The sequence below is a fragment of the Geotrypetes seraphini genome, chromosome 12 (genome assembly GCF_902459505.1).
Source record: "Geotrypetes seraphini chromosome 12, aGeoSer1.1, whole genome shotgun sequence".
In the NCBI taxonomy this organism is placed as follows: Eukaryota; Metazoa; Chordata; class Amphibia; order Gymnophiona; family Dermophiidae; genus Geotrypetes; species Geotrypetes seraphini.
This window is the reverse complement of record NC_047095.1, coordinates 120,853,857-120,867,251: the sequence shown is the minus strand read 5'-3', so window position 1 is coordinate 120,867,251 and position 13,395 is coordinate 120,853,857. Positions and strand designations below refer to the sequence as shown.

At 46.8% G+C, this 13,395-nt stretch overlaps 1 protein-coding gene across 1 annotated transcript in view; it reads left to right on the top strand.

Annotated features, from left to right (window-relative positions):
• Positions 1-3,358: 3,358 nt before the first annotated feature.
• NOTCH4 (notch receptor 4) overlaps positions 3,359-13,395 on the top strand; it is a 72,113-nt gene continuing 62,076 nt past the window's right edge. The window contains exons 1-3 of the mRNA XM_033915954.1: positions 3,359-3,640; positions 9,407-9,488; positions 10,473-10,735. Coding sequence (XP_033771845.1) covers positions 3,586-3,640; positions 9,407-9,488; positions 10,473-10,735 — 400 coding nt within the window. The 5' untranslated portion in view covers positions 3,359-3,585. The remainder of the gene's footprint in view (positions 3,641-9,406; positions 9,489-10,472; positions 10,736-13,395) is intronic.

Sequence of the window (13,395 nt, the reverse complement as noted above, 5' to 3'; positions counted from 1 at the left end):
ATAGGAGGCTTGCGCCAGAAGACGTATGAGGAGAGACTGGAAGCCCTGAATATGTATACCCTAGAGCAGGGGTGTCAAAGTCCCTCCTCGAGGGCCGGAATCCAGTCGGGTTTTCAGGATTTCCCCAATGAATATGCATTGAAAGCAGTGCATGCAAATAGATCTCATGCAGATTCATTGGGGAAATCCTGAAAACCCGACTGGATTCTGGCCCTCGAGGACCGACTTTGACACCTGTGCCCTAGAGGAAAGGAGGGACAGGGGAGATATGATTCAGACGTTCAAATACTTAAAGGGTATTAACGTAGAACAAAATCTTTTCCAGAGAAAGGAAAATGGTAAAACCAGAGGACATAATTTGAGGTTGAGGGGTGGTAGATTCAGGGGCAATGTTAGGAAATTCTACTTTACGGAGAGGGTGGTGGATGCCTGGAATGCGCTCCTGAGAGAGGTGGTGGAGAGTAAAACTGTGACTGAGTTCAAAGAAGCGTGGGATGAACACAGAAGATTTAGAATCAGAAAATAATATTAAAGATTGAACTAGGCCAGTTACTGGGCAGACTTGTACGGTCTGTGTATGGCCGTTTGGAGGAGGATGGGCAGGGGAGGGCTTCAATGGCTGGGAGGGTGTAGATGGGCTGGAGTAAGTCTTAACAGAGATTTCGGCAGTTGGAACCCAAGCACAGTACCGGGTAAAGCTTTGGATTCTCGCCCAGAAATAGCTAAGAAGAAAAAAAAAAAAAAAAAATTTAAATTGAATCAGGTTGGGCAGACTGGATGGACCATTCGGGTCTTTATCTGCCGTCATCTACTATGTTACTATGTATATGTTACTATGATTGTCTGCGAATATTCTCACAGGCAGAAACACAGAGCCGACCAATGATATCAAGAAGATTGCAATTTATTAGATAAACCAAATCCGACGTGGCCATGTTTCGTCCTCAGGCTGCGTCAGGGGAAATAAATTGCTCCCCCATTTTGAGGCAAATTGCTCTCTCATCCACAAAAACAAGCAGGATTGAAAGCTTTACTAGTTCTCGCAGTAAGCGAAAAGGCGCCACCTTGGCTTTTTGAATCCTGCTTGATTTGGTGACTATGAAAGTGTTTAAAATAAAAGAGAAGAGGTGCCTCTTTAGATCCTTTTGTGGATGAAAAAATGATTTGCCTCAAAAGTAGGGGGGGGGGTGAATTATTTTTTTCCCTTTCTAGCAGATTTCCTCTTACGCTGCCTGAGAGCGAAACGTGGCCATGTCCGGGTTTGGTTTATCTAATAAATTGCAGTCTTCTTCATATCATTGGTCTGTTCAATTTCATCAGTCACCACCATCTGAATCTTGCCCCCCAAATTTCTTGTATCCCACAATTTTTCAACAAGGATTCGCTGCAGCTTTCTGCTATTCCACCCCCTCAATTTAGGGCTTTACAACAACATCAAACTTTAATACGTCATTAAGAACAGAAGAGATATCTTAACAGCATAAATTTGTAGTAAAATGACCAGAAAATCTATGAAGTAAACTGGAAGATGGAAAATAGAATTCTAACAATTAAGTAAACCCTATGTCTGACCACTAGGTGTCACCATTATACAATAGATGGGACTCCCTGCGCCCCCTTCTCATAAGAACATCCATACTGGGTCACACTAATGGTCCATCTAGCCCAGTTTCCTGTTTCCATCAGTGCCTATTTCAGGTCACAGTAACTGGCAGAAGCCCTGCCTCTGCAGTATCCCTGGCTAAAACCCAGGAACAAGAGGACCAAAACTGAATTCAGTAAAATACAATGGGAAGAGACCCGGGGACCTATGGCCATGTGGAGAATACAAATCGGTACACCATTGTATCGGTTTACACATATAAATGTGTTTATTTAGTGCTCCATATAAATCTATGTAGAATTAATTTTCCCTTCATGGTGCTCTCACATACCCTCCCTCCGCCCAATATCCACCGATCTGTGTCACACCCAGTAATTTCCTTGTACAGTCATGCTGATCTGTTTTCCTGTTCTAGTGTAGCGGTCTCGACCATTGTACTTTTCTGAGCATCTATTGAGAGATGTTCATTTCCAAAAGTCATCCTTGCTGAACGAAGCATGAGATGGTATCGGTTCTGTATTTGAACGCACCCTCTGTGGATCCTAATAAGCAGAACTTCAGAGCTGTCAAGTTACTGTTCCAGGTAGACTTTTGGCCAGTCCTGGTTTTGAGCTTGTATCTCACAGCAGTGTGGGAGTTGTAGTCCCTAATTCTTCTCATTGAAATCAGAGCTGCGGGTCCCATAATGAACCAGGATGTTGGAAATCCAAAAATGACCAAAAATCTCTGTCCTGGCAGAGGCGGCCGCTACCCCAAACAGATTTTAAATAAAATGGCACCTAGCTGGATCAGCTCTTCCTCGCATTAAAACCTAGCTCCGCTTCTGCCCTCCTAGAACTGGGTAACTTGGCAAGTCTGTGTATCTGAATGCCTGTATTTGGACTGAACTGGGAGCATTAAATCTTGAAAAACACCCAGAGTAAGCTCTTCTGTGTGAATTTTTGAATTTTATTGCACACAGATGAGGTGTTCCAAATACCAGATCTTACGCCCGTTATACGTGTCAAACAGGGCTGAGTGTAAGGTTACAACACCCAAAGGCAGAATTGGAGGCCCTGAGCCCAATTTTTGACTGACTTTCAAATTTGATGCCCTAGGCTCGTGCCTATGTCTGAATCCATTCCTGGTGGCAAAACTCATCTGAAGCCCTTGTTTCCAAGGGGTTAATAGGAAATGCACTAGTTTTCAGCTTTTGACCTTCAGAAGCCTGTGCTTGAGGAAAAAAAATGTTTTCACGGTTGTTATCTTGGATGTAATAACTTTTTCTCTTTGACTCTCTCAAATCTTTTCTGAACTGCCAAGTGGTGGTATCTGTAGGTTTCTGTTAATTCAGCGAAGTCTGGGTTTGTGATTTAAGGCAAAATTATTTAACCGTTTCTTTTGCTCATTTCGGACCTGGTTCATAGCGAGGATTTCCGAACTACAGGTCCAGAAATGTGATATAATCTGACTTCACATGCATGCAAAACCAGGAGCAGGTCAGCCCGTCTTTTTTTTTGGGGGGGAGGTAGGTGTGGCAGAGCAGGGAAAGGTCTTGGAGAAGCCTGATATTGCTCTCAGCATCCTCTCTTCCCTGTCCGGGTGTCAGTCTCCGGAGGCTTTCTAGTGCATTGTGTGTCTAGGAAATGTCACCGAGACTGGCAGCAGGTTCAGTTTGGTTCCCACGGAGCCAGGGGGAGGTGCAGGCTCTTGGTGTCATGTCCTCTGTTGGGATGGAAAGCTGAGGGTGGGAGGGGTGGGGTGGCGGCTCCTGGAGAGATGGTCCTCTGTCTTCGGTCTGTTTTGCAAACGGCAGACATCGCCCCACGGGCTCTGTGTCTGAGGCAACCTCTCGGTAAAGCCTCCCCCTGTCTGGACCGAGCCAGCTGAAGAGGGGAGCAGAACAGCCACCACCATCAATACCGCCAGGGCCAGGCGATTTCTCCTCCTTGTGGATTTACAAATGTGCCCACGCTTGAGGAGCTACTGACACTGAGCGGGGGATGAAGCTGTGCCCTTTACCTCTTCTCATCTTCCTGTGCCTGCCAGTTTGTCAAGGTAAGATAGAGACCCTCCCCTCGCACATTCACACTGAGATAAAGAGGGACTTTTACTTTGATTCCATGAGAGAGAGAGATCATCTCCTTGTAATGTCAGGGAGTTGGGGAGAGACTGGAGGGGGGGGGGGGGGGCAGGAGACTTGATGTTCTCTTTGTCCCCTCTTTGTGCAGTAGGGCAGAAGCAGCTCTTCGTTGTGATGTCACACCTATGTTTTTTTTGCTCGATTATGACTTCATAAAACAAACCTGTCTGCCAATTGCATTGAGGTTTTCACTCATCCCAACCCCATATCCAGGGACCAAACCAAAAGGTGAGGTAAACTTCCGATATTGATCCGTAGCCACGTTAGTCCACTTTTAAAGGTAATATATAGAAATAAATCAAAACTTAAAAAGAAAAAAAGATGATGATATTTTTTTTATTGGAATAATAATACATGTTTTTTGATTAGCTTTCAGAGGTAACCTTTCTTCTTCAGCTCAGAAATGATCCGTCATTTCTAACTTTAATCTTTGCAAGCTGCAAAATCTTTGACACACACGCCAGGGGTAGGAATACGAGTCGGATGCTTGTTTTCCCTGGCTCCAGCATGAATTTTAGGGATGCACTCTAGTGGTTTCAGCTCCCTGCTGGTGCTCTCTCCTTAGAGCCAGGCTGGGATGCCTTGCTGCTCTCCCACAAAGCGTTTCCTGAGAAGGGGGCAGGAGGATGGGGGCATTGTGTGAGGTGCCCTTAGTCCCTGGGCAGGAAGCTGAGCGATAAGGGCAGAACAATGATGGGGCCGGATCTCCAGAATGCAGTCCCTGTGTGGACCCAGAGAGGAGGAAAGAGACCGCTCCTTCCTGTCTCGCTTTTGGATCCTACTTTAAGACAAAAGGGAGCCCCGTTACCCCTTTAGGCGTTGTTTTGAAAACGCACTGAAAAATTGTCTGGTTATGACACAGACTCTGTCTCCCCCGGCCCCATCACTCCTGCATCTCTCCTAACCCTAGCTCCGGAGCCACTGCCCTCCCTTCCCATCGCGGTCTCTATATCCCCTCGGTCTCAGAGGGGGAGAAACTACTCTGCCAAGCTGACTCTGGAGCAGGCTGACATGTAAATAGGCACTTGCCTAGGGTGTCATATTTTGAAGGTACTAAACAGCAACCTGCTCCCACTTACTGCAAGGCAGGGGTTCTCGAGCCAGTCCTCAGGACACACCCAGCCAGTCAGGTTTTCAGGACCCCCCCCCCCATCTTCTCAAGCCAATGAGGTTCTACAAACCACTAGGGCAGGGGGGGGACAACCTTGATCCTTGCCCAAATTGGGTTTTCAGGATTTCCTCAATGAGTATGTTTGAGATCTATTTATATACAATGGAGGCAGGGCATGCAAATGGATGTCATGCATATTCATTGGGGAAATCCTGATAACCCAACAGGCTAGGTTGAGAACCATTGGTCTGTACTGCCTCTTGCCTATTTTCATGCCTCAGAAGGTTCTACAAGTCTCTAGGAATTTGTGTGTCTTCCCCTTCAATCTATAACGTGGCCAAGCGTGCGTCTAATTGATACAAAAGCAACGTTTATGCCCGTCGGAGGCCGCCAGTGATGGGCATTGCTGTGTGCCAGTGCCGGGTTCTGCTCCAAAAAGAAAGTGCTTGTGGGAGGGTGTGGCACAGTGTTCAGAGCTACAGCCTCAGCACCCTGAGGTTGTGGGATCAAATCCCATGCTGGTCCTTGTGACCCTGGGCAAGTCACTTAATACCCCCCATTGCCCCGGGTACATTTAAATAGGGAAAAATACCTGGATAAATTCATGTAAACCATTCTGCGCTCCACTGGGAGAAAAAGTACAGAAAACTTGACTAAATAAATAGTGTGAAAAGTTTCAGCCTCTGGATAACCAGAGCTGGTAGTGTGACATCATAATGCCTCATTCCACCAATAAGAGCCAGCCTCGTCGGTGATGTCACAATGGCTTCATTGTCCTAGACTTGGCTCACCTTTACTACATTTTGATTTCTAGAGTGACGCAGTGGTTAAAGCTACAGCCTCAGCATCCTGAGGTTGTGGGTTCAAATCCCATGCTGCTCCATGTGACCCTGGGCAAGTCACTTAATCCCCTATTGCCCCAGGTACATTAGGTAGAGGAATACTAGGAGTTACATGCCCAACTGCCAACGGGGACAAATTTTCCCTGTCTTCAAGGGATCTCTCTATCCCTGTCCCGCCCCGTGAGCTCTGTCCCTGTCCCTACTCCATTCCCAGTGGCATAGTAAGGGGATCAGGGGGTGGACCGCCTCAGGGATCGTCTTTGCAGAGGGTACTGGCACCTCTCCACCCCCCCTCCACCCCCCATGTACCTCTTTAAATGTTCGCCAGCGCAAGCAGCTTCTTTCACTTGCTACTCACTCCAGCCTCGGCTCCCTTCTGATGTCACTTCCTGGTCGCGGGACCAGAAATCAGTAGGGAGCTAAGGCTGGCGCGAACAGCGAGTGGAAGATACCGCTCGCACCGGAGAACATGAGAGGAGGGGGTGCTCAAGGAGTGAGGGTACACAGGCACCAACCTCTCTCGCTACACCACTGCCCCATTCCTGAAAGCTCCGTCCGCATCCGCCTCGAACGCTTTAAAATCGTAAGTGTTCGAGGCTCGCGCGGTTTTAGGCAGAGCTTGCGGGGACGGGGATGTTGAGATCCCACGAGGGCAGGGACAAATTTGTCCCCGTGTCGTTCTCTACTGCCCACATTGATGCGGAGCACTGGCACCGGCCTTTGAAACGGCATAAGTGGTTGCGCCTACAATTAGGTCGAAATTGTTTATTTAACGCTGGTATACTAGAACAGTGGTTCCCAACCCTGTCCTGGAGGAACACCAGGCCAATTGGGTTTTCAGCCTAGCCCTAATGAATATGCATGAAGCAAATTTGCATGCCTATCACTTCCATCATATGCAAATCTCTCTCATGCATATTCATGAAAACCCGATTGGCCTGGTGTTCCTCCAGGACAGGGTTGGGAATCACTGTACTAGAACATCTGTTCTGCGCCGTGTTAGAAGTTGCTCTTAGCATGCATCGTTCCAGTTTCTAAATTTTGGCACTCTTTTTTCAACTCTACCCCTAAGAGTGCGCACTGTTGATGGCACATGAAAAAAAAAAAACAAAAACCACATGGGGAGGGGGAGATTTCGGCTCATTTTCCTTTTAACAGTGTGGTTTCAAACAAAAGCACATTCCTCAAATTTTCAAAAGCCATTTACTTGGGTCAAAGGGCTGTTTGGAAAATACCTGCTCTCCGTGCAGGGGAAAATACAGTCTGATGGTCCTTTGAGTTTGTGGAACGTTTTGTTGTGAGTTTGTGACTGCAGCCACGGTCAAGTGGCTACTCCAGGTGATTTCCTAGTCTTGCCTAATGGTTCAGCCAGCCCTGGTTGCCCCCCAAACCCTTTACCCTTTTCAGTGACTTGGGAGAGGCTTATCTCACCTCTCTCCCCTGCTCTGTATTACTCCCCCACCTTCTCTCTCTCTCTCTGATTGAAGAGACTGCTTCTCCATCTATCTCTGTCTGACTCTAGAGCAGGGGTAGGGAACTCCGGTCCTCGAGAACCGTATTCCAGTCGGGTTTTCAGGATTTCCTCAATGAATATGCATGAGATCTATTTGCATGCACTGCTTTCAATGCATATTCATTGGGGAAAACCTGACTGGAATATGGCTCTCGAGGACCGGAGTTCCCTAACCCTGCTCTAGAGAGATCACCCCCACCCTTCTCCCCTACTTTTTTTTTGCTGGTTCTGGAGAGACCACTACCTCTTTGTTTGGCTCTGGAGGGACTGTTCCCTCACCCTTCCCTTCCCCTCGGGCCCTCCTATAACCCTGAACAGACCACCTCCCCGCCCATGCCTCTTTGACTGTGGAGAGACTGCTCTCTGTCTCTCTGTGACTGTGGAGAGAGTGTTTCCCCCTCCCCCCTTTTCTCTATTTCTGATTCTCACGCTACAGACTGACGCTCCCATGACTTCCTACAGGAAATCCTCTCACTCCAGGACTATGCAGGCCTCTACAAATTACACAGAAACTCAAACATAGTCTCCAAACAGGAAAAAAAACAGGAAAGGGTCCGAAACGAGTCCCCTTCAGAGCTCCCCTGGGATTTCCTGAGCCCTTCCCTGACCAACCTGGGCCAGCACTAGGTCTAGGCACAAGAAGGGAGCGAGCAGAGGGGGACTGGGAACATTAGGGTTGTCGAATGGCTCCGGATTCACTCAACAATGTTGACCCAGTTCTGGCTTTCCCACATTGCATGCAGGGACTTGTAGTCTTGCTTTTTCATAGCAAATGCAATTAATACAGAAGTGAGTCAACCAGGCAGGAAAGATTTGTGTCTGGTTAAATCATGGTCAGTAGGCTGTCCAGGGATAATGCTTCTTTCTCAGGGGTCCATAATGTTCAGTATATATATATATATATTGATAATAGATTCTGAAAACACAGGCGATAAAGATTCTCCTGTCAAAAATGCTGCTCAGAAAAACGCTGAATGGTTCATGGACCCCCTGAGAAAGAAGGGTTTTTCAAAACATGGACCGTGTCGGGTCCGTACTATTTAACATCAAGGACTAATTTTATATACACCAGCTTTTTATTGATTTTTATTGATTTGAATAAAAATTCCTGTACCTTGTACCTTTCCTGCAGTTCGTTTTTGGGTTTGCATATTTAACCAAGCAAGTTGGACCAATCCTCACCCAGTTAAGCTGGCACGTACAGTACTGAATATAGGCCGTGCCCACATACATTCTCGTATGTGATTATATGTGTTGTTATATAACATAGATAATATGTAATACAATCTATATGACAGGGGTTGTGGTGTGGCACATTCTATAATACTGTTTATTGGATAATATGTAATATAACATGAGTCAGCTGTGTTTCAAGTATGAATTGTCATCACCCACCCAGATACAGTATAAGAACATACGAGATGCTATACTGGGACAGACTGAAGGTCCATCGAGCCCAGTATCCTGTTTCCAACTGCGGCCAACCGAGGTCACAAGTGCCTGGCAAGATCCTAAGGAGAAGCAATATTCCAGAGCTGATATTGTGATGTCATAATGCCTCATTCCACCAATGCCAACCTCAGCAGTGATGTCACAATGGCTTGATTGGCCTATACTTGGCTCACATATGAACATAAGAGTTGCCATACTGGGACAGACTGAAGATCCATCGAGCCCAGTATCCTGTTTCCAATAGTGGCCAACCCAGGTCACAAGTACCTGGCAAGATCAGTACCAAAGCCTGGACATGTCCAACATTGAATATCGAAGCTTGATTCAACCTCTGGCTGTCAGCAGTGTAAAAACTGCTGCGTACTGAATCTTTCCTCCCACCCCAAACATATAACATGGTAAACTAAGGACCAGATCAATCTGTTGGATGAATCTGGATCCAGTTGGCAGCCCTACTTGGGCACTGAGCAAAGGGGAGAGAGCAGGGCGATACTAGGACCTAAATGATAGATAAAGAGCAAGGTGTTGTGGAAACTAGGTGAAGGGCAGAGAACAGGTGTCATTGGAGCAAAAGGAGGGGGACAGAGTGAAGAACTCTGGGAACTGACCAACACAGAAAGTAGAGGATTCTGGGAACTGACTGAAGGAAAGTGAGCAGAGGATTCTGGGAAGTGCGATCCCTCCTACTTCCTATCCTGAAGTGAGAGAAGACCATTTCTCATTGCCCTGCCCTAGTTCAGCTTTGTCTTTCTGTACTATGCAGGTCTACGCTGTCTGAACTCCAAAGATCCCTGTGCCAATGGTGGGACATGCCTGAACTTCCAGAATGGCACTATGTCTTGCCGGTAAGTGAACCTACCAGGTTTTAGCTCTGGATCTTTAATAGAACCAGGAAGAAGCTCAGCTACAGCTGAGCTAAATTAAGATAGAGCTGGGATTATTCAGGATCTGCTTGAGAAATTCTCCAGGAAAGCTAGGATGTGGATGGGTAACACTTTGGTAGAGCTTGGGGTTAATGGTTGTATAATGTTCCGGTAGCACTGGAGATTAATTGGTTTAAGAATGCTTATGTAGAACCAGTCCTTAGCCAGACTCCAGATAAGAAATTCTCTTGGGGTATCAACCAGAGCTTAGTTGGATAATGTTCCAGTAGAACTGGAGATGAACTGAGCTTTGTAGAATCAGACCTTAGCTAGGCTTTGGGATAGGCAATTGTCCAGTAGAGATCGGCCAAACTGTGACACAGCCAGAGATAAGCTGAGCTCTGGGTGGATAATGCTCCAGGGGAGCTGGGGATTAGCTGTGCTTTGGTTGAGTAATGCTGTTAGGTGACTTGCCCAAGATCACAGTGGGATTTGAACTAGGCATTTCTGGTTGCTAGCCTGATGATCTAATTACTAGGCTGCTACTTCACTCCACTTGAATTCCCTGAGCTTCAGTTGCGTATTGCTCCAGTACAGCTGGTGATTGACTAGACCAGTGGTTCTCAAGCCTGTCCTAAGGGGATCCCCTAGCCAGGTGAGTTTTGAGGATATCCCTAGTGAATATGCATGAGAGAGATTTGCATATAATGGAGGTGATAGGCATGCACATCTGTCTCATGCATATTCACTAGGGATATTCTCAAAACCTGACTAGCTAGGGGTCCCCCAGGACAAGTTTGAGAACCACTGGTCTAGACACTGATTAGGTAATACTTCGATAGAACAGGGATTACCTGGACCCTGACTAGGTAATACTTCAGTACAGCCAGGATTAGCTGAGTTTCAGTTGGATAAAGCTTTGGTTGAGCCAATGTTAAGTAAGGTTCTATCTATTTTCTTCCACAGATGTGACTCCGGATTCGTTGGCGAGAGATGCCAGTTCCCCGACCCCTGTGCCCTCAGCCGCTGCCGCAACGGAGGCACCTGCACCGTGCTGCTCCGCCCATTATCCGCTGGCTTTCTCTGCTCCTGTCTGCCGGGGTTCACCGGCGAGGAGTGCCAGGGCGCGATCGGGGATGCCTGCTTCCCTCCGCCCTGCAGGAATGGAGGCACCTGCCAGCGATTCTCCGGCACCGAATACCAATGCAAGTGTATCCCGGGCTGGACTGGTGAGAGCTCAGTGATACTGGGGACAAGGTGGGAGAAGGAAATGAATCCTAAAATTAGCGGCGCCCCCACCCCGGGCTGCTATAAGCAGGGGGAAAAGGACGGGTATTGTTATCATTTATAATCAGTCCCATCTTTACAACACATAAACACAAAACGTGTGACAAACGTCTCCATTACTGCTCCCCCAAACTTGGACTGCTACTCCACTCCAGTTAAGATAAGAGCCGCCCCCTAGACCATTTTAAATCTAAATTAAAATCATTTCAAGGATGCTTATGTCTTGTAACTGTCCTATTAAGGATGCATAGTATACATTTCCCCTAATCTCTGATGGGTTTCCCCTCCCATATGTACGTCCCTTCTTTGTCTGTCTTGTTTGTTTACTAGTCTTATCTCGTATGTAAAATATATTTTATGTATTGCCCCTGTTTTTATTATGTTCCGTTTAGAAGCTTGAATACGCTGAATAACAAATTTTAAATAAACTTGGAGATATATTATTATGTGGGCAAGGCAAAATGGGAAAAACTCGCGTTGGACAAATGAAGAGACCCCTAGTGGCAGGGGAAGAAAAGTAGAAAGCCTCAGTCTGTAGAGCAGTGGTTCCCAACCCTGTCCTGGAGGGCCACCAGGCCAATCGGGTTTTCAGGCTAGCCCTAATGAATATGCATGAGAGGGATTTGCATATAATGGAAGTGACAGGCATGCAAATCTGCTCCATGCATATTTACTAGGGCTAGCCTGAAAACCCGATTGGCCTGGTGGTCCTCCAGGACAGGGTTGGGAACCAGTGCTGTAGAGAACGCCTTCCACATGGGTTTAGTGACTACAAATATAGGCCCCCTTTTATCAAGCTGGGGGGGGGGGTTATTGCCAGCCACTGTGGTAAAAGCTCTGACATAGCCTGTTTAGATTGCTGACGACGCTGTCATTTGGAAGAAGGTGTATCGGTCTCGCGGTCGGTGGGGTTCAGATGGGAGGTCGAGATGGAAGGGTCAGTGGGCGTTTGGCTGCACGGTGGGGGGGATGAAAGGGAGGTAGGGATAGAAAGCTGCTGCACAGGGGGATGGGAGGGAAGGATGGAAAGGCACAAGGGGATGGGTGAAAGGGGAGGAAAGATGCTGCACATGTGGGGGAGAGAAAGGAAAGAGGAAGAATTGGGATGGCGGAGAGGAAGGGAGATATGATCATTGTACCCCGAAAATAAGACCTAGTGCGTTTTTGGGCCCAAAATTAATATGACAGTCTTATTTTCAGGGAAACCCGATAATATAGAAATAGTGGGTAATATTCAGCAACACCTAAGCTCTTTTTTCCCCTTAAATTGTCTGGTGGCTCTAGAAAGAGATTTGGCCATCTTTTCTGTAGAAAGACCCGTTTTATTCATCCAGAAAAGGGAAGTGGTCTGGGGCGGAGTGAAAATGGCAAAAGTTTCAGCAGTGAAATTTGGCTGCTGAATATAAGACTGATCCATTGAAGTATCAATAGGTGCTGCCTGATTCAGGAAAAAACTTCAATTTGATTTTCCTGCCCAAGTGGGTGTTTTCTTCAAACATTCTGGTGGATTTATTTTATAGCCTCTTCACCCCCTTTGCCCTCTCCTACCCACACTGGTGCTGTGGTGTAAACAAAATAAACAAGACTTTTCCCCTCTCTGTTAAATCCTAGCTCACGTTCGCAGTCTAACACCAGCTCTGGCAGGATACACATTTCAAATCTGACATATTGTAATCGCAAAACAGAAAATAAAATTATTTTTCTACCTTTTTGTTGGTCCCAGGCTCTGGTTGTCTTCTGATAACTCGCTTGCCAGGGTCTCTTGCCCATTTGTCATTTTCTTCTTTTCCGGTGCTAACCATCCATCTTCCATCTCCATCCTCCCCTTCCCTCTCCCAGAGGTCTGACATCTATCCTTTTTTCTGTCTCCATCCCCGCAGCTGAAGTAATGGACCCCACCATCCCTAGATCCACCATCTCTCCTTTTCTCCTTTCATCAAGCATCTCTCCCTCCTTCCCCACCACCACAGGGTCCACCATTTCTCCCTTTCTCTTCCCAACTACCCTCCTATCCAGTATCTCTATCCTCCCCCCCTCTACACCATCCCTTGTGTCCAACTTCTCTCCCTTTCTGTTCCTTCCCTCCCTAATTCCCATTGTCCACCATCTCCTCTGTTTTTAGACCCATTATTCCTCCCTCCCCCGGTACCTTTTCTTAAATTTCAGTGGTCCAGGATAAAATCGTGACTGATAAGTTGAACAAGGCCGACCCCTTTCACTTTGGTGTCTTAATGCAAAAAGGAAGCCACCGATAATCTTGAGTTAGATATTTCTGTGGGAGTCCTAGAACAGTATTCCAGTACTCCGGGCAGAAGCGAAACATTTGTTTCTTTTACAATCCAATGACGACCCCCAAACCCGGGAATAAAAGGTAAAAGCATCTGCCAAATACAGTTCGGAACTCTCCTGCACAACTGCACTTGGCAAGAAATGTTTTGACAAAACTGCAAGTGGCATTTTAGCTTTTCGTATTTATTCACCCTCTAAACCGCACCAATCGTGGCCCTGAAAAAGAACAAGAGCACATTTAACACTCCCAGCAACACAAACAAAGTCACTCTACAAGACAAAACTAAAGGCAAAACAATCTGCAAGCTGGCAC